Raw genomic sequence first — 27,811 nt, 5'->3', positions numbered from 1 at the left:
CCATTGCTCCCATGGAGATTCAGAAGTTATTTTAACACAGGAAGTGCTGCTGGTTTCTTCTTCCAGTGGAACCAAAAGCACAGTGCAAGAGATGTCCCAGGCTTGCAGATCACAAGAGCATCGTGTGCATGCCCCTGTTGTTTTGAATGGGAAGCAATGGCTGTTGCAGAACAGGGCATCTTCTCCTCAGGCCTGAGGCATGCTTCGGACCACAGATCCTTCACATCACTCTTTCAGACGTGGGATTTACGGAAGAGCCAACTGAAGCGCCTTGGCACCAAGACCTCTGCCATGCCAAGCCTTTCTTACATAATCTAATCCTGTGACTGCTGGTCTTACTGCTTGCTCCTTCCATCCAAGGATCACAAAAACGTTTATTAAGTCCCACAGCATCCCTATGATGCGTTATTATTGTTGTTTTACAAGAAAGGGAACTGCAGCACGTGGCAATCGAGTCCTCTGTCCCGGGTCACACAGTGAGTCACCGCCGCAGTCTGAAGCAGACTCTGAAGCCCTTCCTCGTTCACGCTAACCACTAGAGCTTGAATTGCCTCAAAACCTGCTCGCTCTCATTTACTAACCACAGTTTTGCTGCAGCTGCAGCCCTGTTCCATAGCGGTCAGAAACCACAGGAGGCATTTGGGTCCCAGTGCTGCTGCCAGGCGAGGCGTGAGGTCTGCGGTGAAGGGAGAGCTGGAGCATCTCTTGCCCCCCAGAAACCTTCTGAGATGAGGAAACTGAAGGCAACTCCAGATCTGTTCCATCCTCTCCCTGTTACCCAGCACCTGAAAGGTTACATCCAGGTGAATCAGAATTTCAAGCGCTATTATCCTCATTACAAAGGAAATTAACGAATAATAATTTCAAGAAGGGATTTAAAATTTCCATTTTCATTTTATTGTCAAAGTAAATATATTTCTTATGAAGAACAAAAGAAAATATACAGAATTGTAACTTATGTACACTGGTTTTATAGGTATTTTTTTGTTTCCAATTTACACAAATTTGATACGTTATTAAAAGATATTTTATATAGATATAGCATCTATGTACAGTTTTATTTACATACATTCATAGGATGTGATATAAACCAGTCAATAGATGATAGTTCATTCATATTAATTTCTAGAGGACAAAAGGAATGCATTTGCCTTAGCTAGACCTGCTGTTCTGGCACAGCGCGGGCTCCTGCTCTGCCTAGCGCTAGAATCGCAGCTTCCCATTTCCCATTTTGCCAACAAAAAGACAAACAGATGCCGCCTGCGAATGGAAAGGAAATGCAACATCCATTATGAAATTGTTCCTAATCACTGAATTCTATTTTCTCCTAAAGCTTCTTACAATCGCCAGAGTTCAAAAGGAAAAAAAAACAACAGAACCCAAACGAGAGGAAACACAAACACAATCATTGCCTGCTACCATCTGATTATCTGTTTTAATTCCCTTCTTAGCCAGCTACCACACCAATTTGTTTCTTTTGGCTACTGTTCTCACCCGTTCGCCCACCCCAGCTGCATGGAGCTCTGACATGGCTGTCGGCAAGGAGAAGATCACCCTTAGACCCAGATGTCAAGGTGCTGTCCTACCATGCCACGATGGCTCCTACCCTCCCTTGGGTACAGGTCCATCCTACAAGACCCTGCTGGCCAGCAGACAGAGACTTTAGCTCCAACCAGCGAGGCAATGGCTCGCAGTGGATGCTTGGGATGCCTGGTGCTCACCAGGACCACCAGGCACCTCCAAGCTGGTGCTCTGGTTTCTCCCCCAAGATCACACAAGTGGACAGAGGCAGAGACAGGAGTAGAGCTCAGCCACTCTCACAAACATCTTCCTGCTGCTTTTGTGCTAGACAACAGCTCGTCTGCTAAAGACAGTGGATGCTGCAGACCAGAGTCAAAGGAAGCAGTGTTTCCTTCAACACATGGGCATCCTTCACCCCACAGAGGAAAAGGACAGGAGAAGCATGCACACAGTATGCACTTAGCCATGCCAAAAGGCTCCACTCCAAGCCATTTCATCCATCCTGAGCTTCCAGGTTTGTTTGGGATATTCCTTTGCTTAAATACATATATATATATATATATGTAAGTATGAATATATATACATAAATATTTATATATAGCCCTAGCCAAGGAAAAGGTAAATGTGAGCTGGAGAAACCAGAGAGGTGCAGAGGCACATTCCAGCACTCTCCATGCCTTGCCTCCCCCTGTCCCCAACTCCCACTGTTCCTCCTCCTATAGCCAGCCCCCTACAAATCCTTGGCTCAGGCGACCCAAAAACAAAGGAGTTGTTTTCATTTCCAAAGGAATTTGCTGTTTCCAAACTGGACAAATAGAGCAGCTTAATAAAAACTCACAATGAATGGCCTGTACATGAGCAAAGCCCTCAGGAATGCCAGGGCTATAATTAACTAGCAGCAAGCAACTCTTACATTTTCCTGTGCAGCAGAAAACAGCTAAAAATAAAACACTATAATTTCCAAAAGAAGCAGCAGCGAAGGAGGGAAAGATAGAAGGAAATAAGGAAAATAACATCCTTAAACAAGAAGACAAAGAGGAAGAAGCATCCCCCTCCCCTGACCCAAAAGGAACTTCATTCTCAAATCATCTTTAAAGGACATGGGACACTCGGACACGGTGGTATCAAGTAACAGCATTGACTGTTCCGTGGAGACAAATAAATTATCACTAGAAACGTGGTGAGCAAAGTGCTGTCGTCGGCTGCTGCGGGATGTGCTGGGCGGGAAGGGGGGAGCGGGCCCGGTCAGTTCACGGAGCGGATGGAGCGGTTGCTTCGTGGGAAGCGATGCACCTTGACGTGTTTGGACAAGTGGTCGCTCCGAGCAAACTTCTTCTCGCAGACAGGACACTGGTAGGGCTTCACCCCTGAGTGGGAGCGCCTGTGCCGGGACAGCTCGTCTGACCTGGAGAACCTGAGGGAGAAGAGAAGCCTGGTCAGGGAAACGGGGTTTACATTGCTCAGCATCTCACGGCATAAAAGAGACCCCTGAGGCCATTGGGACACTGCATTTGTGGCAAAGCCCGAACATGCAAACTGAAAGGGACACACAACACAGCCGGTCTGGTCCCAAGCCAGCGGCAGTGATGGAAGGAAGCACACAGCCATCAACTTCATCCCACATCAAATCCGGGCTCCGAGCAATGCGTTTGTACCAACCTTGTCCTATACCCAATAGCACGGGTACAGCTTAACAAAACCAGCACTGCTCTTGATCCCTCTACCAGTCCCTTTCAAAGCCTGTTCCATAACCTCTCCCCTGCAAATCCAAGCAAGGACACTTCTCAAGCAAAGATAACACCCAGCATCCTGCATGAGATCTGCTCCGAGCTCCCACAGACACAAGCACAACAGACACCCAGTAACTGCACCTAGTTTGAGATGGACCCACAGGTAACAGCCAGACAGAGCTCCCCAGAAGCTACATGGCTTAGCAGATCCAGCAGAAACTTTGGCTCTTGTACCTACTCCTTTGGGCTAAATAAAGAGCTGTTAACATCTCAGTACCAGAGATGCTCAACATTGTAACAGCCATTAGCATAGTCACTTGGTGGGTAAATTGAACTCAACGTTGAGCATTTCATTACCAACAATGTCTCCCAGAGTCATTTCAATTTGATCTGGTTTGCACCTTCCACCTCCACAGAAAAAACCCCAAATAGCCACCCTGAACTCAAACCAGTTAATCCTTCACTCTTAACAGCGGGGCACTTGGACACTGGGAGCCAGAGGGTTAACTGATAATGTCACACTACAACAGCCCCGTCCAGATGGGTACAAAAGATTTGCTGCCTGACAAAGGGCAATGAAGTGTTTTGTTGCCAGAGCAGGGACAAAGAGGGGCACAGAAAGAGGGCTTGCAAGAAACGGGATCAGCTGTTTATTTACAATAAATAAATGAAGTCATGGGCACTCTCTGAATAAATGGGGGGAAGAACATGTAGAAAACTGTGCCTTTCTGGAGCAAAATATCACATCGCCAACGAGGCGAACACACTTCTCATGAAAAGGGGAAAACAGGGCCTTCATGCAAGAGTGAATGAGTCCTTCATGCAAGAAAAACAAGTGTCCACATAAAAGTTGCAATGAGCTCTGATCTCCCAGTTGAGAGACAGGGCACAGGCACTGGGAAAGCTGGGAGTGTTTCCTGCAGCTCTCCAGCCCAGTGATGCAACCCAGAGAGCGTTCAGCCAGCACAAAGCAGATGCAGATACTCGCTGTGGGTAAGATATGGTGCTGACACATCATTCCCAGGAGGATTTGTAAAGGAGATTCCTTCACCCTTTCTCTTCCCATTCTCCCTTTCCTTGCTTTTGTATCTCCATGACGAAAGAATCAAACTCACCATTAACAGCAACAGGCAGATGCCCTAATGGAGCCATGAACCTGTTCCTTGCCTGGGACATAAAGGCTATGACAGAGGTTTCTCTTCACCCCTAGTAATTGCACGTTTGCTTTCTCTGGCACCCATGCTTCTTCCATCCATGGCTTCCCAAAACCACAGTCTGGACATGGAAGCAGCAAGGCCAAGTTGTTAGCAGTGCACTAGTCCAAGTGCTACATCCTTGGAGGGGGTTGCTGTTGTAGAGCTACGGATGCATAGGACTCAGCATCTTTCTGGAGAGGGCAGGATGTTCCTACATGAACTGCCTCAGTGGGCCTCAGTGCGGTGGCCAGTGGTGACAACCACATCCAGAGACAAGGGAAAAGAGAGGCAAAAGCACCTCTGCAAAGAGCAGTTCTCTTATATACAGGCTTATCACCGGAAGGAGTAAAACCAGATGTGGCTGGGGTGTCCCATGCCCATGGCCATCGAGGTCACCATGTGCCACAGAAGTGCAGCGGCACATGTCTAATCCCACAGGAGAGCTCCACGAGTGCATTTCGGTGGGAGCTGCATGGACGGTGGGGGAGCAAGAGGCGCACGTCAGGAATGAGCTCGGATGAGTTCATCCGATAAAAATACACTGTGCCTCATAGCGATGTCCTTAGCTGAAGAGGCAGGAATGTTGCAACGCTGTTCCCCAGCAGTCATGGAAAGATCATCTTACAGAGCCCACAGAAATAAACCTCAAGCTGTTGGGGTGTTTACACAAAAACAACGCAAAGGTTAGGGCAAGGAAGCCGGGGGGACCTGGTGGCCTCGCTCTACAGTGAAAGGGTATTTGCAGCACGTTCTGGCACTGACATCACCCCCAGAAAACTGCAAGTAAACCCCAGTGGTATGGCAAATTCAAACAAAACCCATGTAAGAGCAAGGAACACTTCACTATCCTGGCTCACTGGTGTTTCCAGAGGGATTCCTCCTTCTAATGGAAGGTGGAGGGATCTGGGCAATTCCACAGCAACCAGAAGACTCTCCTTCATCCTTCTACATGGTGGGACCTCAAAGGAGCTGTAACTACATCTCCCTTGAAGATAAATCCTGCAGCTCCCTGATGTGTAGGACGTGTCCTGTGTCTCCCAGCCATACAGTGACATTGCTGCGTGGCTCTCAGGGCAGGAAAGGACAATAGCTTCAGCCTGGTGCTCCATGGTTCCTACCATGGCTACCAGCCATTGAGACTGACTCAGGCTGTACCTCTTCTCCACAGAGGAGAGGAGGCTCTAGACTGATTGAATCGTTTGTGTTGGAAGGGACCTTAAAGCTCATCCAGTTCCAACCCCCTGCTATGGGCAGGGACACCTTCCACTAGAGCAGGTTGCTCCAAGCCAGGCTTGAACTTCCATATTCATCTCCCCATCCCCAAAGCTCCCTTGTGTCAAACCAGCACACCTCCTACACACCCACAAACCCTTTTGCACAGCACCACCAAAAAACACCAATGCGAGACGCCTGCCCTGACCTGCCCCACACACGATCCTCCCCACGCTTGCTCGGTCCCAATACACGCTCCCAACCACATGCATTATAAGCCTTTAAACCCTCCCTACCAAAGCAGGCAGAGCTTGTATTGCCCACTGTCACGTGCAGAGCGGGGAAGTGCCACCAGGCAGAAGATGCACAGGGCGTTGAGAGGCGATTGCCTAATCCCTCCAGCCTTACAACTGCAGCTTTGTACACTGCTGCACCAGGGGAGAGATAGAGCTTGCCCTGCTCCATGCCATGACACAGCCGCTGGGGACCACCCCATGCTGCAGCTCTGGTTTCTGGTCTCAGGACCAGCACTAACCAGAGGTTGCCGTGTGCCAAAGGTATAAACTGGCACGACACGGATCAGCGCGCCGACCGGTACAGTGCGGATTGAACGCAACGGGTCACCGGCCACTGATGAACAGCTCTGCAAGCACTGAAAACAGCTCTTGCCCTGTGCCAAGGAAGGGCACAAGCAAACAGGGTTCAGCCTCCTCAAGAGGCCGCGGTGCTCCCACTGTCCTAGGGGTTAGAAAACGGTTTGCTGTGTGTACACCCCTACCTTGGTGCATGTAAAGCATGCAACCTCGCCATAGCAGGGCTGTGTATTTCCCAGCTGGGAAAGGTTTAACCCACTCCACAGCTCAGCCACTTGGTGCTAGGCAACATTTGGTCTTGGTTTTGAGATTGCCATCTTCAGTGAGGTCAGGTCTGAAGTGCCCTTGGTGAAAAGGTAAATGCGCAAGCACAAGCTTGCCGGGAAAGGAGGAGGAAAGCAGAGCCCAGCAGCGGTTTAGGGCTTAGATTCATCTGTGCTGATATAAACTGGGGGCAGACAGCGAGTCCAGATGCATTCGAGTGAAGTCATGTGAGATCACGGCTCTCGCTGAACTTCTGGAAAAGGTAAACAAGCTTTATTGATGAAAGGGGACTGGTAATGCAGAGCTGGACCGGGTCTGGCCTTTGATGTGGGAGCAGCCGCGCAGGGGACGTGCCGCAACCTCAGGCTGGTGCTAAGGATTGCTGTGAGCTCAGGAAGCGACTCCCCAAGCGCTGCCTCTCCTGCTGGCTATAAACCTCCCCCTCAGAGCAGAGCCCTTCTGAAGTTTGGGGGTGTTGGGGGTCAGTGAAATGCAACAGGACAAACAGCAACAGAGAGTCTGAAAAGCCCTTCCAGACACCGTTTGTGCACAGCACAGACGTTCTCATAGCTGAGGTGATGAATTTCTCATCCCTGTTGGGATCCCCGTCTTTGAAAACGTGTGGCTGGCTGAGAGTGAAAGCTCAGGGTGCTCCTGGATGCAGGACTTGCACTTCTCCTGTCCCACCTCACCCCTGCACCCTCCTTCTGATCCACACCATTCACTGTAATGCTGGCAGAAGGCAGGCACCCCAGTGTAAACTCAATCTCCATCCCTTACCACGTCATGTTTTTCCTACATGTTCCCCTTGGTTTTGCAGCCTGGGGACTGCCAGCTTTGAAATAAGACAGGCCTGGAGAAGGTCATCCTGAGCCATAGAAGTCCCTGTGTGCATTGTATAAACCTCAGCGTGGATCAGACAAACCCTCACGTGCTACGTGCATCTGTCACAAAACCAAGGGGTTTGCTCACATCCCAGCACATGGGAAGCCAACACAACACTCACAGGCATGTTTGCAGGCAGGAGGCACATCTGCTGCCTGCATGTACTCTGGAAAGCAAATCAAGAGGAGCGAGTACCTCTACTGCAGGTCAGGAGCAGATCAGCCTGTATGGGACCAGTGAGCTAAATAACATGGCTTAATGTCAGTGCATCCTGAGCAGCCCAGCTCATGAGAAGTGCCACCAGGACAAAAGGAAAGAGAATCACCCCCAGTTTGTAGAGCCACCACAAACCGAAAAGGGAAAGAAAATCAATGCCATTGATCTCAGAGGCAAATTTCAAGCTGGCCCCACTGGGGAGCAGAGATTCAGCCCCACTCTGACCTTTTCCCTCAAACCAAGCCAGCCATCTCTAACTGCTGCGTGTCTCACATACTTGCATTTTTACACAACCCTCGCCTGTTACTTTTTACCTCGTCTGTTGCCCGTGATCACAGCCCATTTCCTCGTTAGACATTGCTCGCTAAAGCTCTGCAGGATAGCCTTCTGCGAGAAATCTGGTTTAACTTACTGCAAGGGAGCTGAGATTTTGGTTTCTGCCATCCTCACTTGTGGCGCTGTGAATTAAGGGTCGCCAGCAGGCAGGCTCGTAACGCAGCTTATTGGAACGAGGGAGGAAAGCTTCCATCAAACTTTCCTTGATATCAAAAGTTGGCTTTTAAAAACAGCCTCAATTTTTCAACTAGTATTAAAAATAAGAAGTAAATAAATCAAATAAATCGGGAGATGCCCTCTGAGAAACGTTTTGCTCAACCAAACCGCAATCTCCCATTCAAGCAGTGCTTAACTCCACTGCAGCCTTCTGGTTCTGTTGTTGCATCTGACAGCTTTTTGCAACTTCGAGTGCCACCCACTCATCTTCCTGAATCAAGGCAGAGAGAATAAAACCCCAGAGCATGCCAGGCTGTCACTGCCAGCATTTCCAGGAGTGGGATGAGGTATGTTTACCATGAAACTGCACAGAATACTGCTCCTAACCACGCTCATTTGCTTATCACAGCCCTTCAGTGATCACATTTAGCCCTATGCAGCTGAGCCACGTGCAGTGATTCTGCACTAAACCATCCTAAACCACCTGCAGCCCTCAGCTCGCACCCCCCCCAAGGATCTGCTGCAGCCTGTGTGTTGCAACCAAAGCAATGTGAACATAAGGTATTGCTGGTGGTAACAAGCTTAACCTGACCCTCTTGGAGTGAAATACAAGCTATGATGAGCTAGTTTTGAAGACACTTAGGTGCCAGGCAGGGGATGCTCTGCTAGTTCATTTCTCAAAGCCCCTCCATCACCTAACAGGAAGAGAAAGGTCTTAATTCTCAAACCAAGCAGGTAAATTTTGGGAACAGAAGCACTTTACAAACCAGAGTGCAAACCCACTTGCTCAACAAGTCAGGTCAATGGAGTCAAAAGGGGAAGGGGGATTGGGTAGTGCTGCACCCCGATACTGACCTCCATCCGCACCCCGGCCACGTGCAGGCGAAGGGCTTTTCCCCTGTGTGCCTCCTCAGATGGGCTTTCAAGTGGCTGCTCTTCGTGTACATCTTGGTGCAACCCGGGAAAGAGCATTTGTGCATTTTAATCAGTTCTGCTGCAGGGTTCTTCTGAAACTTCTGACCCATGATGATGCCCGTCTGCCCCGGGATCATGCCTCCTGGCCCAATTGGCTTGGCGGCGATGGGGACAGGAGCAATGCGGACAAACTTAGAGGACAAGTTCAAATTGGACGACTGAACTATCTGAGGCACAAGGGCAAATGTTTGTCCTTGGATGTTGACTAGGAGCTGGGCAATTTTAATGTTCTCTTGTGCTGGTCCTTGGGAAGTGGGGCTCGTGCTGGACTCCTGTTTGATCTGTACAGGCTGAATTTGGAGCATAACCGGTATCCCATTCTCCAGGGACACTCCTCCGTTTGAAGCTTGGCCACCTTCCGTTGTTGAGCTGCTCGACTGTTCATTTTTGCTCTCTTTTAAACTGGCGCTGGGTAACATATGGTCTTTTTGCTGTAGCGAAGCAACAGAAACTTGGCTGCAAGCTCTCAAGTCCTTGGTCTCGCTTTTAGGTCTTTCTTTGAGCTCCAGCTCCATGTTCTCCTCCAGAAATTCCTCAATTTCCTCAAGCGTGGGCTGAAATGGTCCTGAGTCTTCCATATCCACAGCAAATTCAGGCAACCTAAAGTACTCCTCTTTCACTATCGGCTGAAGTCTCCTTTTGTCCCACCATGATGCTGCGGCATTCCCCAAAGATGCCTGGGACAACAAGTAGTCTAAGATACTGTCCTGACTTTCTGCACTGGATGTGCTTCCATAGCTGGAGCTGAGAACCTGGGAGTCAGGGCTGGAACAAGAACAAAAGCTGGACGAGTCGCTGTCATCTTCAGACAGGGGAGAGGGCAGCATCTGGTAGGACCTCACCCCTGCTGTCATGTCCCCAAAGTATCCAAGGGGAGATCTTGTAGATGAAAAGGATTCATCAGTAGGCAGCAAGTGATCCACCATTCCTGGGCGATCTCTTATGGATATCCCAACAGCATATACCAGGCGGCGAAAGTTCAGGTGAGAGCCTGAGTGTAGGAGAACAAAACAGCCACAGTCAGAAGTCGGTTTAATCATTTATGTCCATGTACTGAGACTCGTAAAACTCTCTAGCCCGCAGGAAAGGCCGAAGCACCCAGCCTCACTGAGTACACATGCTGCTACACGCTTTGGTACGTCTGTACCACCCCCTAAGGACTGTCAGGGCCGAAGCATTTCATGGGATTGCACCAGATGCTTGCAAAAGAATTCTTTCAGAACTCATTTCCCAACGGGGTGCGCTCTGGATTTACAGGATATTACTGGACAGAGAAGATAAATGATGGGCTTTCAGCTAAGAGGGAGCCTTAAAGCCAAAGGAAAGAATGGGGAGAAAAAAAGAAAGTGTTGAAATCTGTACCACCAAAAATAAAACCACCCCAAAAATATAAAAAAGGAGGTTATTGCTGGTGGCCATAAACACAAATCCTTCCCTTATCTCTTGTAGATTTCCACCAACCTTATTTTTAACTTCCCTAGTTCCACAAATACAGGCTAATCAGCATAATGCAAGGATCAATCTGTCAGGAGCCAAAAATATTTACTGTGCTTCAGCATCCAGGAGGCGGATTTTCCCCTCCAGATGTAATGAATCAGTGTGCCAACGTCAGCATCACCTGCACTGCCCTTAATAAGGCTGGTGCTGCACTGAGCTCATTAACCATGGGCTGGCAGGGCAGCGGGTGGCTGGTGTCACCTCACCACTCCATACTCCAGGTACGGAGGTAAAGGTGATCCCAACCTCGTGCTAAACTGGGAGGGCTCATTTGACCCCCAGCACCTCAATGCGCTGTGACCCACAGCAAGTGCTCCCCATTCCCCCCCCATTCACGCGATCCATAATCCTACTGCGAGCCATGGAGGCACGAGGGCAAAATCCATCCTTCCGAGCGCAGCCGACAGTCCTGAGCTTTCCCAGCTAAGCCATGCAAACTTCCTAGGAAGGTTTATGGGTAGGGGAAGGTGGAGGCGGGGGGAGGAAGGAATCTGCATATTTGTTTTCTTTCTTTTCCCCCCTTTCCCAAAGGAAAAATGAATAAATTGCTTACGGATGGAGACTCTGCCTCTTGGAGAGCAAACGCAGCGCCCTCCAGATGGAGCGAACACTGGCCCTCAGTCATCCGCTCAAGGTGACTGATTGAAAACAGAGCTGTCCATGTGCATAATAAAACAACTCTTTCTGTGGAAGGTATGCGGGCTGCAGAGATAGGAGTCATTTGATCAGCGTATGAGGGTTTGTGTGTGTGTGAATTGGGAGGCATGTGACCCGGCGCGAAGGAAATGCCACTCAATCTTGTTACACGCTGTCATTTTCCACAGGCTCTGCCGCTTTGGCCGCGCTTTGCCATGAATAGTCAATAGCTCCCAGTTCTGTGCAGGGAAGGGGATGGTTGTTACTGCTGCTGCAGAGCATCCTTGCTGCCCGATCGCCACGTTTTGCCCTGTCTTTGCCTTCTCCGGAGAAGAATCAGAAGGCATCTTAGTGCTGCAGTGAATGCAGAGCGAGGTGTTTTACACAACACCCTTAAAGGGCTCCATCCCATTGGCAGCACTTAATAATGTTTCATAGGAAACGGGGTGGGGGGGGACCTAAACCAAAACATGTTTCTTAAAGATACAGCTTCCTCCTCCATTCACACATGGGGGAATGGAAGCAGGGGCAGGTTGAAAGGAAGACTTAAAAGTGAGATTGCAGACTTTCCTGGCGTGCACAGCCTGTCAGTCAGCAGAGCCTCTGACCCGATAATGAAATACCCACATGCGCCGAGCACGAGGAAGTTCACGCGGAGGTTAGCGGCTCTGCTTTGTGACCTTAGCCTATAATCATGTCTTATAGTAAAAGTGAAGAGTCAGAAGAGCTGAACACGCAGGATGGGAAGTTCCCCCAGCTGAAGTCCCAGAGCTGGGCTCTTCCCAGCTTTCAAAGAGAAAGCACAACCTGCTGCCGAGAAGTTTGCATTGCCTTCCAGTCAGAATTCACTCAAGCAGCTTGCTCCTACCTCATGAGGTGTGGGGCAGAAAGGAGGCCTTGCCCTTGGATGGTTTCTGATCCTCCCTCTCTTCCATTTCTAAGGAATGGCGGTTGAAATCTGGACTGAAATGTGGGGTTTCGGTAAGGAAAGCTGCATGCGGGGAAGCAGCGTGCACCGATTGCACCTGGTAAAGTTATTTAACATAGACAGCTCAAGTTCTCTTTAAATGCCTGTGACAACTAGGAAGCCACATACCAAAATATCCATATATTTCACTGGGAATAGAGCTAAGCTGTAACTTGAATAAGGGCTTAAAGGGGGGGGGGGGGGGGGGGTTGGAACAACAAACCCCCAGCAACTGCTGTGCCTGAGGTCCCTTGGCAGCGAATAGCCAGCATGCATGTTCCCCATCTCTTTTGACAAGGAGCAATGTCACTCGGTGTAACCAGAGTCATTTTGAGAGGGGACTGTCAAGAGGAAAATAGATCCAAGAACATCACGGGCCAGATCTGCTTTCTGTGCACTCTCAAAACTTGCAGAACAGCCAAGAAGATTCAGGGGAATGCCTGGAATGCAGGATCAGGCCCGGGCTATATTTTATCCCCAAGGCCAGCCCAACAACCAGAAAGCTTTCATCCTCACTTTGCTTGAAGGCACAGCCCAAACCAGAACCAAACAAACCCAAACAAGCCAGGGCTGTGCACGCTATGAACAGTAACGATGCTGTTTACATGAAGCACTTTCATCTCTAAGAGCCTGCAAACACCTCGACGGGGACCGCAGTGCCCAAGCCGCCCAAAACCAGCTGCTTCTGGAGTGAAATACAGCAGCTGCTCAGCAGCACAGCTGCCTCCAACGTTTAAGTTCCCTGCGTTGTTATGATGTCCTTTCTGCCAGAAACATCTTGTTCTGTTTAAAACCCATCGCCAGCTACAGAAAATAGCAGCAACCTCCCCGCAAAAAAAAAGAGAGCAGAGAAGGCACATTCTGACTCAAAGTAACGTTAAAACGGAAAGTCCTGGGAACTTGCCCAGACACGGGATGTGCTCCCCAGCCTGTCCCGTTGGGGTGGTCAGAGCAGCACAACCGATCCCACACCAGTTCAAGGGCTCTGAAGCACCGACACCGGTTTCCTATGTGCGCTGCTACAGCTTTTTCTAGTTTAGGACTGATCTGATCTCCTCAGCGTTTTCTCTTGTTCCCCCAAAGACTTTAAATCTCTTCAGGCTGACCCCTGCTCCGCAGCCAAACAGAGCCATAAACCAGGCACCGAACCAGGCCTGGCACTTCTAAGAAGCTAAACTAGAAATGCATGGGGAGGGGATTAAAACCCCCTTAATAAATAAACGGGTAAATGAATACAGAAGGCAAAAGCCAGGAGGAAACGCGTTTGCGCCCATCTGTTGTGCAAGGTGGCTGCGCTGCTCCCTGGACACGGAGGGGGGGGGGTGTTGTGTTTCGGGTCTCCCCGTTGTTTTTTTCCCCAAACCAGCCCCTCTGGGAAGCTGCAGGCACATTCCCAAAGGCTCATTTCCCAGAGCTATGCCCCCTCCATCCCCAGTCGTGGTTTCATTGCGAGGAAGCCCTATCTCAGCCGACAGAGCCCCCGAGGCGAACCCACACCCGCACCTCCGGATAAAGCCGGGGTGGGGGCAATTCCCACCTCATTATAGTTGGTTTCGTGCTCCCTAGATCCGTTCTCAGGAGTTTTGGGGGGTCCAATCCCCCCCCCCCCCAACCCGGCGCTGTCCCCTTATCGCGATACCCGGCATCATCCCCCCCCCGCGCCTGTCACGACTCAGCCTCAGCATGAAAACAACCCCGAACTCCCCCCCCCCGCGGCACGGCTTTTGGAGTTTGTACCGCTGCTCCCTGGACACGGAGGGGGGTGGGAGGTTAAACACATCCCCCCCAAGCCTTCCCCCCCCCCGGTAACGGGGCGCAGGGGGGCCGCTGGCGCGATGCGCACCTGCGTAATGCTCCGCGCCCTTCGTACACCCTTACCTGAACTCCTCTGCGGGCCGGGAGGGGGGAGAAATACCAAGAATAATACCAAGAACGAGCAGAAGGCGGCAAAAATAATGGGAAAAAAAAAAAAACAAACAAAAAACAAACCGACAAAAAAAAAAGAAAAAAAATTGAAAAAAAGGAAAAAACTCCCCACAAAATAAAAAGCAAAAAATAATTACAGGAACCACAACTAATTAAAGGAATAAAGGCGCAGAACGGAGCGGAACCAGCGGCGGGAGCCGGGACAAGAGGCCCGCGGAGCGGCGGGCGGCGGGCGCAGCTCCCCCGGGAGGCGGGTGCACGGCTGCGGAGCGCGGCCCCGCTCCCGTAGTACTATATCCCCGCTCCGGACGGGAGCCCGGCGGCGGCGGGGGAGGCCGGGGAGAGGCTCGACCGCGTCCGCTGCCCCCATTGGTCCCTCCGCGGCGGGGGCCGGACCGACACCGGCCTCAATGGGAGCCGCGGTCCCGCCCGGCCCGGCCCCCGCGGCGGAGCATGGGCGAGAGGCGGTGGCGATAGGGGCCGGAGGTGGCGGCGCCTGCGAGCGGGTGTGCGTGTGCTCGAGTGTGCGAATCCATAGGGGTGTGCGCTCCTCGGTTGTGTAAATCCATGGGGAGCGCGCTCCCAAAGCGTGCATAGCCATCTGCTGCGGGGAGGGCAAATCACTGCAGGCAGGGATGCATGCTCCTAGAATGTCCAAATCACTGCAGGGATGCATGCTCCTAAAGTGTGCAAATCACTGCAGGGATGCATGCTCCTAAAGTGTGTGAATCCTTGCAGGGATGCATGCTCCTAATGTGTGCAAATCACTGCAGGGATGCATGCTCCTAAAGTGTGTGAATCCCTGCAGGAATGCATGCTCCTAAAGTGTGTGAATCCTTGCAGGAATGCATGCTCCTAAAGTGTGTGAATCCTTGCAGGAATGCATGCTCCTAAAGTGTGTGAATCCTTGCAGGGATGAATGCTCCTAAAGTGTGCAAATCACTGAAGGGATGCATGCTCCCAAAGTGTGCATATCACTGCGGGGATGCATGCCCCTAAAGTGTGCAAATCACTAAAGGGATGTATGCTCCTAAAATGTCCAAATCCCTGCAGGAATGCATGCTCCTAAAGTGTGTGAATCATTGCAGGGATGCATGCTCCTAAATTGTCCAAATCCCTTTGGGGATGAAGACCCCTGCAGTTTTGCATGCTCATGGAGGTGTGCACACTGCTGGATGTGTGCAAATCCCTGCAGGGATGCATGCTCCTGATGCTGTGCAAATCCCTGGGTGGGTGCAAATCCCTGGAGGGAGGCACTTGGAGTTCTGCATGCTCCTGAAGTGTGCAAGGCCCTGCCTGGATGGGTGTGCACAACTGGAGCTTTGCACGCTCCTGCAGCTGTGTGAATCCCTGAAGAGGTGCAAGCACATGGACCTGTAGAGGCTCCTGGAGATGAGCAAGTCCTTGGAAGAGTGCAAGCCCCAGATCTCATACCTGCCCCTTTCCTGCCTGAGGGGGGGATTGGGGTGCCCCCCCCAGTATTGCAGTCATTCAGTAGCTTTTCATATAGATGCATACACTTAAATACATATATACACACAAATATTTATGTGTATAGATATATACACACACACTCACACTGTGGTTACGCAATGTTCAGCATGGATCAGGACCCGTATTTAACTTCCGCAGAGGCAAAGGCCAGCAGAGGAAGCTGCAGGGGAGCCAGCTGCAGCACCAGGGAGGTTTTCTGCTCAGTCAGTGGCTTTTCCCATTCGTTTTCCCATTTTTCACATCATTGGGAATGTGCACTCGGGGATACCAGGATGCAGCCGTGTGACAACAGGTCTGTGCACCCTTTTGAGGGCTGTGAGGATGGCCAAAGGACCTGGGGGTGCTCAGGGCTCTGCTCTCCTGCACAGACCTCGCTCTTCCTAACGTTCTCTCCATGAATAATGCACAAATCCACACTCATCAAATTCCTAGATACTATATTTATACAAGTACATCAGGGCCAAGTTTTGCATTAGCGTAACTTCACTGATGTAAAAAGCATTACATTAGTGACAACACTGGTCTGAAGTATTTTTACCCAAAATAGATTTTTGGCAAACCTTCCTTTTCTGCTTTTTCTCAATTAAAACCCTTTATTCCCCAAGTAGGTGAAGTTTAGCTTGATGCAATGCAAAGAGATACAGATAGAGCTAAAATCCCAAGCCCTCGAAACTGGGCTTAAATGGAATTTGACTTGGCAGCTGTACAAATAGGAACCTCCCTGATGATGTTTATTACCACTGAAACAACCATCAGTTACAACCTTAGTTTTCATAGAATCATGGAATGGTTTGGGTTGGAAGGGACCTTAAAGCTCCTCCAGCTCCAACCCCTGCCACGGGCAGGGACCCCTTCCACTGGAGCAGCTTGCTCCAAGCCCCTGTGTCCAACCTGGCCTTGAACACTGCCAGGGATGGGGCAGCCACAGCTTCTCTGGGCACCCTGTGCCAGCGCCTCAGCACCCTCACAGGGAAGAGCTTCTGCCTAAGAGCTCATTTCAATCCACCCCTGGAAGTGCAGCACTTCTCAAGCTGTGGACTGATTTACTGCTTCATCCTTTGGAGCCCCCTGATAAACCAACACACATTGAAATTGTGCTCAGGGTTCTGAAAGCCCTATGAGCTTTTAGGAACAGCACGGATCTAGATAGATATAATGACTTCTGATCTCTTCTAGCTGCCAGCTTCCTTGAGAACCAGGAATGACTGCTGGGCTGGGACAGGCTTTGGGAGAAGAGGTTTTGTGCAGCTGTGACCGATGTCTCACATCAGCACCCTTCACCTGGTACAGCAACAAAACTGAGCCCTGCTCCCTGCTGTAAACTACATTTTTCTTGTCCCCTGCCCCATCATTTCATTCATCACTAAGAGATTCCCTTCCCTCTGTTCATCTCCTCACCAGCTCCTTTTACAATCTGTTATTCCTCTGTCCCGTGATCCCGCCTGGGGATTTTCCACTCTTTCTGTTGCCACCTTTTGGGAGAGAACTTTGGTCAAACTGGTTCCCCGGCTCAGACGACCTTTCCAGCATTCCTACAGCCCAGTCAAACACCGGGGCTAATGCAAAGTGAAGGACCTTTTCATTGGCTTTTGTCTGATGGCTGTGTGCTAAAGATCCAGTCAGGAAAGACAAATAAACCTTGGCATTAAAGCCTTTTGAAATTTCCATGGAGATAATAATAGCGCTGCATTAGAAAGTTAAAAAGAAACCGTAGGCTGCACTTGTTCCCGAGCTGTGCCACGTAGCACAGACCCATTAAAGGTGGGAAAAGCAGCAAAAGGCTCTACAATTTACACCTAAGAATTGTTTGGCTCTGCCCACACTTTGCCTTTCTGTAGGAAGCCGATTTTTCCTGCCCCAGGTTTTGCCATATCCTATAGGTTGTTTGTGCAGCTCTGGATTACAAACATCTTGATTTTGAGGGGACTGGCAGGCAAATTGCTTGACAATCATGGATGGGCAAAAAGAGGGATTGTGCTGCACAGGGTAAAGTGCTTTGCTGTGATTAGAGGTCACCTGTGGTATGTCTGCCCCAGCCCCTGCAATTCACTATTGACTCTTGCAACAGGCTATTAGTAACCCCATGAGCCAACCAGCCACTTGGCCAAACAGGGGTTAGTCGGGCTGAACTGATCACTTGCACATTTCCATGGGATTTACAAACCAAAGCTGCTCTTTTCCAACGAAAGAAGAAAAGGAAATCAAAGTAAAAAATAAAAGGAAGTTCAAATCCTATTTTGGATCCCTTCCATGTGTCCCAAAGCCGATGGTTGCGTGCAGCTGAGCTCTGATGGGCTGCGCCTTTCAGCACCGGAACATTTACATGGACACAGAGAGAACAAAAAAGCCCGTCAGGCTCTCCAGAGCTGTTATGACCACTTTAACTCAGCAGTCCTTGACACTCATAGATAAGGAATGCGAGTTCTCTGGGTACTACAGAAGTATTGACACAAAGAATATGCTTATCCCTGGCCGTGGTTCCGCAGGACAAGGTGGAAACGGCAACAACAACCTCAGGACTTAATTTCTTTGGCCTTGAAAGGGCATCTGTGCGGCAGGGCTGACAGGCTATTGATTTGCTTCTTTCCTTTCCTTCACTAGTTTGGGAATTGTGTTGTCTTTTCAAATCAGAGCCATAGGTCCAGGGGGTGATGAGTTGGATAAAACCCATTTTAGGGTTTTTTTTAATGATAATACCCTTTTGGACTATTAAAGACAGTGGGGAGCTGAGTTCCTGATTCGCTCCCAAACTTCTTATTCATTAAGATACTGAGAGGGAAAATGCCAGCTGATTTCTGGCTGCTGTTTCTCTAGGCCATCGTTAGCCAGGTCCAGCTCCAACCTCGGGTTTCCGTGCACAGCTCCTGCATTTTAATCTATTGGCAGAGCTGGAGCTGTGAAGGTTGTGAATGTCTGAGGGAATCGGACCACTTCTATGGGGATACGGGTGCGCTGAGTGTGTGACAGGCGAGTTGTCCCATTGCTGCCTCCCCTGGATTGATGATGAGATGAAACAGAAGAGCTGGGGCTCCGCTGCTGAAACACCGGTCCTGAAGCTGCCGGTGCCTTCAATGTGACATGAGGCTCAAGAGCAAGGGAAGCAGCCAAACCCCCACTATCCCTCTTGAAGATGACACAGGGACAGACAGGTCTGTAACCCACTGACTCACTGCGAGGAGATTCAGCACCTACCTTTGCTCATCCAAGTTAAGAAAGCGAAACAGACTGGAACACATACGGGAAGATGAGCCACATGCGGAATGCGGGCTCCAGCTCAGGAGTGCATCTGCAATAAACTGTATTCCCCTGCCCTCTCCTGGAAGGAATACGCCAGAGCTGGGGGCGTTTGTGCTGAGCACTCCAGTGAAGCGGCTCAGGGCGGTGAGAGGAGATGGTGGTTTTGAAGGCAGTGTTTGCAGGGATGAACAGCTATGACCGTGTTGTGTCCATGGTGCGCTGCCAACACCATGTCTGGCAGGAGCTGGCACACCTCTGCAGAGAACAGGAATGTTCTCAAGGAAGAGCTGCCTGCCTGTCTGGCCGTTTGCATTGAATTGGGAAACAGAGAGGGTGACCCAACACATGGAATCCTCTTGCTCACCTTAAATAGTAAACACCGAGATGAAAATACATGAAACTACATGAAACCATCAGTAACCTTCGCTCAGGTCGTAGCAGAGCATTGCCAGGTCAGAAATGCAACAGCACAGCACCAACTGGTATTGGCACAGAATGGGCAGGTGGGACCCCATCCCTTAGCCCATGACAAGGGAAGAGCCCAGCAGGGAGGTTGACTCAATCTCTTTGGAGGTTATAGAGACAGTTCCAAAGTGTGAAATCCTCAGAATTGGGAAGATCTTACTGGGGGGTCTTATCCTGAACCTTCAGCTCTGATGTTACTATTAACCTTCCAGCACACAGCTCAGTGAATATGATCCATTTCCACAGATTCACACCTGAATGCATCCGATGTTTTTGCAAAGCTTCCTTCTTCTCCACTCACATGAATTACATTCTTCTTCTTTCTTAGCACCAAACATGCCAAGTAATACTAGTCCTGTTCTACAAAGAGGACTGATTAGCAAATTGCTGCTCTTGAGATGGTAATGGGAGCAATGAACCACAAAAAAAAACCAAGTGTAGAAACTCTATGGATAAGTCTATAGTTCAATAGTTAGCGTAGCACTACGCACCAGGAGCTCTGGGATGGCAGGACCAACCTCATGTGCACTACATCACCTCAAAAGTATCTCACATACTTCGAGTTGTCTTTGCACTTGTGTTTCACCAAGTCTTTCTAAACCCAGCACAGAGGTATGCCAAGATCCTGCAACATGCTGGGTAGAGGAATCACCTCTTTGCAGCTGGGGTGCTGCTCAGCACAGGGGCAAATGAGACCACGCATTGTAGACAGGCCGTGAGGATATGTTTTAGGGGGCATTACCTTTTAAACCCTAGCTAATTTCTCTGCCTTCATGATGGGGGAGTCTGAGTCCCCTTTGCTGAGTTTGCACTTTGTTCAGCACATTTCTTTGCCCTCCCCTTCACTCTCTTATCAAAGAGATGAGCTTCAATAAAGCAGTTCCAGCTGCCCCCCAAAAGAGAGAAGGTTCCTATTTCCTGCTTCAGTACAGGGGTTAAGAACAACATTTCTGCTCACCACGCAAATAAACGCTACATGAAAGCTGAGCTATATCCCTCCTGTGACTAATGTTCTAGCTTGTTTTCTAAACTTCATTCTTCATGCGCTCTTTTCCACCCCCCCTTTCTTGTTCTGTCTTACATTTGTCCAGACTCCCGTGCTCCTCAGGGACTAATTACCCACTCAGCAGTTCCTCTCAATTGTAATAGTTGGCAAAACTCCCTTCTTCCATGCGAGCTTTCAAAATCATGCCTCAATTTATTTCGAGCAGCACCACTCTCTGGAGCTTCTTCCCAATGGGTGTCACCCTGGGCTCAGATTTATTGCGCTGCTGTTGAGCGCTGCCTGCTTTCCTTGTCGCAGGGCAGCTATCCTCAGCAGAATCATTAAAAGCAAACAAACAATAAAAGCTGGAGCAAATGGATTGCTCATTTAAAATATCAGCCGTTGTGATGTAATCTGCTGTTTCCTCTGCTAATGAGCCCTTGGTAGCAATGGAAGCAACGAAGGAAAAAACACTGAATCAGACCTGGATTATTCATCCTCACAATACAGATGTGATCCCAGCCAGTGTTTTCATTCACACCAACCTTGGACTTGTCAGAAAGTTTGGGGGCAGTTTAGTCATACATCCCATGAGGTAGAGATGCACATTTCTTTATTCTGTAGGTGTTTGGGAGCAAAATATTCACCCCTATTGGCGTCATGAGAAATAGCAGACAGCTAAATTCAGATTACTGGCTTTTTTTTTTCCTCCCATAAACATGGCTTGAGAGGAAACCACATCCTTTCTTAGTTCTGCTACTATTTAGTTGTCTACACAGCCAGAAGCAAGTCACCTCATCTCCTCGCTCTTTGGTTTCTCCACCTGTTCCCTAAGGATAATAAAAATGATGTTCTTAAAATGCACTTCAATTGTCTGGTGAAGAACATAGAGGAAAAAGGATGACAAACAGCCCTTTTTTTCAGGATGCTTGAACTATGCCAGTGACACCAGGAATATGTCAGCTCCTACGAGAATAACCTTTAATCACTGAATGGCAGAAAACATCACATCCCGTTTAATGACTTGATTCTTCCATAACCTCTACTTAATGACATCCTAGCTCATTTTGCACTAGAGAAAAAGGTAACTCTAAACCTTTGCACATCATCCAGTACATGGCCAAGCGGGCTTGGGATCTGCCTGCTGCAGAGCCACAGCACATCCAGCTCCCTTGGCTCTAAAGCCAATTTAACCTCAGCACTTGGGTAGTGTTCAGATCTGCTTGCATTTAATTGTGATCACCCTGTGCAGCAGTGTGGGCAGTGGGGCTTCTCTAGATGGCACTGTGGCCCCTGTCAATCAACCCTTCTCTTACAGTTAAGTGTTGATCATGCAAACTCATCAGAGAAAGTTCACTATTGTAATTCTCCTTGCAATTCTTGTCTCGCAGCCCCTAAGGTAGCCACTGGCTAATTCCTGCCCTGCAAAGAGCACAGCGTTGCCTCAACAGCCCTTCTTCTCACAACCTCAATGGCACCAGTCAAGAAAGCTGATTTTGCCTTTACACCCAGAAATAAGAGAGTTATCACTATCAGAGAAGACAGAAAGGATGTTGCTGCTGGGATATCAGGTTTTTCCACTTCTAGCATGCAAAAATCAATTGCAATCACAAGCATAAGTTATTTGCTGATGGGACCCACAGCACCACCAATGCTAACCAGGAGTTTCACTGGTGAGCTCAGCAGAAATGAAAGAAATCAATGCCAAACCCTGGGTCTTTATCAAAATTGATCATCTGGTAATTAAATATTTGCTTTCAGGACCTGTCTCAGTCCTATTTCCAGCTCAAAATTACATGTTTTAAAGGTACCTTAGCTCTGCCTGCTAAAACCCAATCTCTCCCATTTGTGTAAGCCTAGCTTTTTTAATGCAGCTTTCTACTTATTATAGAGTCCTCACCTAATGAGCCATCAACAACATGCCTGTTAACATAGCAGAGCATCTTTTCTTGCTCTCCCTAAGGCATTCACCAAGTGCAGCAGTGCCCAGGGAGCAGCGACCACAGTACAGCACTGAGCTGCCTCAAGGAGCGGATGCTGGAACTCCTCCTGCTGGATTTACAGCTTGGAAAATGCCAGTATTTCCAAAAGCAAAACTTGGGAGCTGTTCCTAATGTGTCAGCACCTTTTTAGGAAGAATCCAAGAACGGCCTGGGCATTCATATAAAAACTTACACTGTCAAACACTCTTTCTTTCCCCCTGACCTATGCACAGAGCTGTCAGATGGACCCTAGGATGGGCCAGCACGCAGCCAACTGAATCACAAACATCATTTCACCCATCTAAGGCTTGAATCAGCCCACTTCAGACCAGGTCTGGCAGATGTGAAATGTCAGCAGCTGCCTCACCAGTGGGTAGGTCCAGTGAAGGGCCGGAGAGGCACAGACAAAGCTTGCAGTGATGCCAAGAGGTCACAATGAATCACGTCCTGCTGAGCAGCACAGTGGGGTTTCACAACACCACAACAGGCTGGGGTGCCCTGGGGCATGGGGAAGTCTGTTCTGCCCCAAGGATGTGCTGTACAGCACTGGGAAACCTTCCCTATTGCAGTCAGGTGGAGCAATGTACATCACCTTTATCTCACTGTGGCTGATGGGTGCGAGCTGAGTGCTGCTTCAGCTGCCACCATTGCCTTCAGCAGACCTCATAGAATGGTTTGGGTTGGAACGGACCTTTAAAGCACATCCAGTTCCAACCCCTGCCACGGGCAGGGACCCCTTCCACTAGAGCAGGTTGCTGCAAGCCCCTGTGTCCAACCTGGCCTTGAACACTGCCAGGGATGGGGCAGCCACAGCTTCTCTGGGCACCCTGTGCCAGTGCCTCAGCACCCTGACAAGGAAGAGCTTCTTCCTGATGTCTAATCCAAACCTCAGCAGCAAGCAGTCAATATAGCTTCTTATAGATAAAGTATTCCTATTCTCCTAAGCAGTGCCATGGGGATGAGCACTAAACCACAGCCAGCAACTTCCTGGCATCCTCCTTTGTGCTGCCTGCTGCATCTCTGTGATAACCCGTATTTGCTTGTGCCAGCCTGAGTCCCAAACGCATGGGAAAGGCTGCAAACTCACTGGAGTTGTACGTGCTCATAGGTCAGCATCAGAGGATGCTCCTTTTCGAAACAACTTCCATGCGCTCCCAGTCAGAGGTTTCTGGAGCAGCAGGGATTTGCAGGGAAGAGCCGGGCATGGAAGCACATCTCTGCTGCCATTCAGTAACTGATTAATCGTGCTGCACGTGTCGAACCAGCAGCAGCCACTGCAGCAGCACATGGCCAGGCAGGGCTCTGCCTGTGCCAGGAAGAGGTTCAACATTGCATCCTTTGACGTCATTCCAGCGGGATCCAGCTCAGACGTCTGTCCCGAGAAGAGATTGTGCATGTCCCATTCCCCCCCACCGATAGAACAGGCGTGTTGTGCAATGCTGAAAGGCTTTACTGAGGAATTTGGCATAACCATGGCTCAGCACCAGCAGGATCAGGCCTTCAGTGCATAGAAACAGCAAGAGTTTGGCACTGAAATTGGTGCAAATCTGCACAAAATGCTGTTTAATAATTTGCCTTCAGGCAAACACATTTTAAAGCAAAGGGAACATCACTGTGCAGCAGAAAAATGATGGACAAAAGACCCGTTTGCATTGGGTGAAGGAGAGGGTTTTCATCTTGTTTAGGCCCTGCCTGGTCCCAATGGGCTCAGGCATTCTGTTTCCCAGCAAGGGCAGAGCTGAGCCTCCCAGGGCTGTGTCCAGGCATCCCTGGGGAGGCCTGGCTGCAGCATGGCTGTTCTAGAACCAGGGGATGGGAAGGTGTCCCAGTGGGCGAGATGGATGCTTGTAAAAGCATGAGCCAGCAGAAAAGCTCCATCCACCCAGAGCGAGAGGTGCAGGAAGGAATAAGCACGATGACAAAGACATCACCTCGAGCAGTGGCTCCTGAGCCACACTGGAAGGCAGCTTCCACATGGGACAGGGCCAGCCCAAGGACTTGGCACTTCCCAACCCTCTTCTGGAGCCTGCTGAGACCCAGAGAGGAGCCGAGAGTTTTTGTCAGCTCAATCACTGCAGCCGCCTCCTCCCTCATCCCCACGTTTGGGAGGAAAACCTGCCAGGAGCTTCCTTTGCCTGCCTCCAAGCCCACGTAAGGGCTGAGGAGCCACATGGGCTGCTTCAAGGGGCTGTCTTGAGCAGCCATACATTAATGGTGCTGCAGGGTTTGCCACCTGAAGGAGACTGAGCTGTGACCCAGGATGAGCATAGCACAAAGGCCTGGGTTTAGCACAGTGCGTGGGGAAGGGAAGGTAAATCAGGCAAATCCTTCCCCCAGCCCAGGTGCAGCAATGCTGATGCTCTCCCCATAGAGCTCAGCTGCAAATACAACCTGTAGTAGAAGTTTGTCTCCTGTTGGAAGACAACGGGCAGAGTCTGAACCAGAACCTGGCTGAGAGGGCAAACAGCAGACCACCAGAGACTGGAGAGGGTGCCAACAGGGGGAGATGGTGGCAGAACGTGGGAGGTATGTATTAGGAAACGCATTTCCATCAACTTCATCTCCTAACCTCCAAATGTCTAAAAACCAGACATCCATCAGTGCGTGAGCTGTTCATCCATGACTGTCAGTTGTCAACAAGGCACATCCACAAGGAAGACACACATTGAGAGCTCAGCATGACAAGAACTGAGTCAGGGGTAGCGACTTACCTAAGCCACCAGCCTCAGGAGATGCCTGCCTGCAGCTGAGCTGGGGGGAAAGGAGGATTATCCTACAGGCTGAAGGTACCCATGGGAAGCGGGTGTCAGTGATGACAGCAGTCACAGCTAGGAAGAGAAAGCAGCCTAAAAAAGCACAGTTACATTAACACCAATATTGGCATCACTGCTAAGAGAGAAGGCCCAGAGGCAGGAGATCACTTTCAGGCAGGATCCTGGGTACCTAAAAGGGGCCGAGAGCATCTCAAGCACAACGAACTCAACATGGCAGGGAAGGGACCTTTACCCTGCCTTGGGAAAAAGAGTCCCTCCTCAAATACCCACCTCCTCCACCAGCGTTGGTGGCTCTCAGGAGCTAATTCCACCTGCGAGCAGTGATGGGGCAAGTGATCTGCAAGCTGTTTTGAGGTGAGAGGCCTTTCAGCTAACAGCAAATACAGGCAGCTGCCTGCTGTGCTAAATGAACTTTATTCCATTTGCAAAACAACATGAGCTCTGCACACTGCTGCGGTCGGGTCAAACAGTGTTGGAGGGATCTGACTCACTTCTTGCATCAGACTTGCAAGACAGTGAGTCAGGGATAAACTTAAATATCCCAATCAGCCCCCCAAGCCTCCATAGATCTCTTGCCTAAATTCATCTCTCTCTGGCAATCTCTCTGGGAGATGAATCTGAGGCTCATTCAGTGCAAGTAAGAGGTGGGAAATGGCAATAGTTATCACTCGGGGTGGGGGGAGGCAAAAGGAAAAGGCATTAAGGGATATGTACCGAGGAAGGTATATAACAGGGAGGAGTTTGCACTGGGGGCTGCTGCCTTACCTATGCTTGGTCCATGGAAGCCAGAGTGTGTTGTGGTTAGATGGGAGCACTGGTGCTCAGGACAGCATCACTGGACAAAAGAAAGAGGGGAAACTGAGATGAGCTCTTAGGCAGAAGCTCTTCCCTGTGAGGGTGCTGAGGCGCTGGCACAGGGTGCCCAGAGAAGCTGTGGCTGCCCCATCCCTGGCAGTGTTCAAGGCCAGGTTGGACACAGGGGCTTGGAGCAAGCTGCTCTAGTGGAAGGTGTCCCTGCCCATGGCAGGGGGTGGAGCTGGAGGAGCTTTAAGGTCCTTCCAACACAAACCAGGGTGGGATTCCAGGATTCTCTGAGATCTCAGCAAGGACTGCCAGATTCGTGATGGACCTGGTGATTCCATCCAGGAAATGAGATCTGGCCCTTGATGGAGAAGGAGGAAACCCGGGGTATGGGAAGGAAGGAAGGAACAGGAGCATGGGGATGGCATGTGAGTGAAGAGGAAAGGACCAGGGCTTGTAGATGTGCTGACGGAGCCTCTGCAGGGGACTGGAGCAGGGAGGGCAGGGAACACTGGTAGAGCCTCAATAAACAATGCCTTTGCCTGGTCTCTTAGGGAGGAACTGGAGTAGAGGACAAGACCAAGGAATTGCCCATCCGGAACAGACCAGTGGTGCCTGCAGTCAAGCGCCCGGCTTCCAGCAGAGGCAAAATCTGGATGCTTTAGAGGAAAATCTTCGATAGCATCCCAATTCCAGGAAGAGTGCAATACATCAAGAGTATTGCTCATGGTGGGATGGCTACAGAACCGTGGCAGGGCAGACAAGCTATTTATAAGCATATCAGATGTCAGCTGAGCTCTTTGCACTTTCTATAGATCATACATCTAGTCTAATGAGAGGGAACATAGGCCAAGGGAAGCAAATGAGTTAAAGAAGAGGTGTCTTCTTAGCACAATATGTATGGCCCTGTCCCCAGCACTGCTTACAAGGGCTCTGCAAGCAGAGCAAGATCACGTTACTGACAGCACAGTGAGAAGGAAGGGGTGAGAATGCTGGTGGTGATGATGCATGATTAGACAGAGAACTCTTTGCTTCTGAAAAGATAAGGATCCAAAGGTATTCATGGATGTTTCATTGTGCTCTCTTCTAAGGCCATGCTGTGCCAGCTGAAGGGTTAACTCTTTCTTTCTCCAAACCTGCTATGGGAGAGCTAGAATACAGATTGAAGCACAGATTAATTAGCTCCAATTGATGTTCCAGCTTGCATCTGCTCTCTTTAATCAGCTGAAGTCTGGTTTTGTCTGGAGGCAGCAGTACTGAGCAGACCCATGCTGGCTTCTTTTCCGCTTAGCCGGCTATTCCGATCTCTCTTGGTCTTTGGAAATGTCTTCATTTCACAGAGCCTATTGTGCATAGATGCTTGGGTCATGCCCACAGGCTGTGTATGGGTTTCACTGCTTCAAACCTTGGGTTCCCACGGGAGGGAAAACTGACACAAGAAGCTGGTTTACAGATCTGCGCATTGCTTCACTTGTCGGCTTTCTTCTGCATTAAAAAGCATCATCGCCGAGCAGATGCAGGTGGATGGAGAAGGGTGCCCCTGGACCTGTTCCCCTTCCTGCTTTGCTCAATGCTCGCTGATCCCTCCCCTCTTTGTAACAAGACCTTTGGGGATCTGTGTGTTTCAGTTACACAGAGATGAATAATTCACAAGTCATGGCTGTTGCAATGGACAAGTCCTGCTCCGGCCGAGCACTCCATGGCTTCTCTTAGATATCCCTCACTTTGCTAAAGCCTCCACAACAGCAGCATTCAAGAGCCTTTAAAGGAGAAGCTGATGAGGAAGAGCAGGGTGGCAAATCACAGCAGCAAACCGCACTCACAGCAGGTATTCCTCTTATCTCTGAGCAGGGCACTGACCCGTTGTACAAATCCAGGTAGGAAAACCACTGGCAAAGCAACCCCAGATGTAATATTTACCTAAGAGGAGACATTTCAGTGGAAAACAAGCCAGGGGATCTGA

General features: G+C 49.8%; 1 protein-coding gene across 4 annotated transcripts; it reads right to left on the bottom strand.

Moving 5' to 3' along the window:
- Positions 1–874: 874 nt before the first annotated feature.
- KLF15 (KLF transcription factor 15) lies at positions 875–25,434 on the bottom strand. 4 transcript variants are annotated; one of them, XM_057417548.1, is made up of 4 exons: positions 25,318–25,434; positions 24,985–25,101; positions 8,965–10,075; positions 875–2,935 (listed from the first exon to the last, which is right to left on the bottom strand). In XM_057417548.1, exons 3-4 carry the CDS (start codon positions 10,008–10,010, stop codon positions 2,767–2,769), a joined length of 1,215 nt encoding a protein of 404 aa, XP_057273531.1. In that variant the 5' UTR covers positions 10,011–10,075; positions 24,985–25,101; positions 25,318–25,434; the 3' UTR covers positions 875–2,766. The 4 variants fall into 4 exon arrangements, with proteins under 4 accessions (XP_057273531.1, XP_057273530.1, XP_057273533.1 ...); XM_057417547.1 differs by lacking the exons at positions 24,985–25,101; positions 25,318–25,434 and adding an exon at positions 14,063–14,162; XM_057417550.1 differs by lacking the exons at positions 24,985–25,101; positions 25,318–25,434 and adding an exon at positions 11,135–11,530.
- Between the last annotated feature and the right edge of the window lie 2,377 nt (positions 25,435–27,811).

The sequence above is a fragment of the Pezoporus wallicus genome, unplaced genomic scaffold, assembly GCF_028554395.1.
Source record: "Pezoporus wallicus isolate ANWC-B61680 ecotype Strahan unplaced genomic scaffold, APGP_CSIRO_Pwel_v1 contig_8542, whole genome shotgun sequence".
In the NCBI taxonomy this organism is placed as follows: domain Eukaryota; kingdom Metazoa; phylum Chordata; class Aves; order Psittaciformes; family Psittacidae; genus Pezoporus; species Pezoporus wallicus.
Note: the sequence above shows the minus strand (reverse complement) of the source record. Positions and strands in the feature narration are given on the sequence as shown.

Coding starts and splice junctions, on each gene's coding strand:
- KLF15 (XM_057417546.1), bottom strand. CDS start 10,124: ATGATTAAACCGACTTCTGACTGTGGCTGTTTTGTTCTCCTACACTCA. Junction 2,936..8,964: donor TGGCCGGGGTGCGGATGGAG/GTCAGTATCGGG, acceptor CTTCTCCCTCAG/GTTCTCCAGGTCAGACGAGC.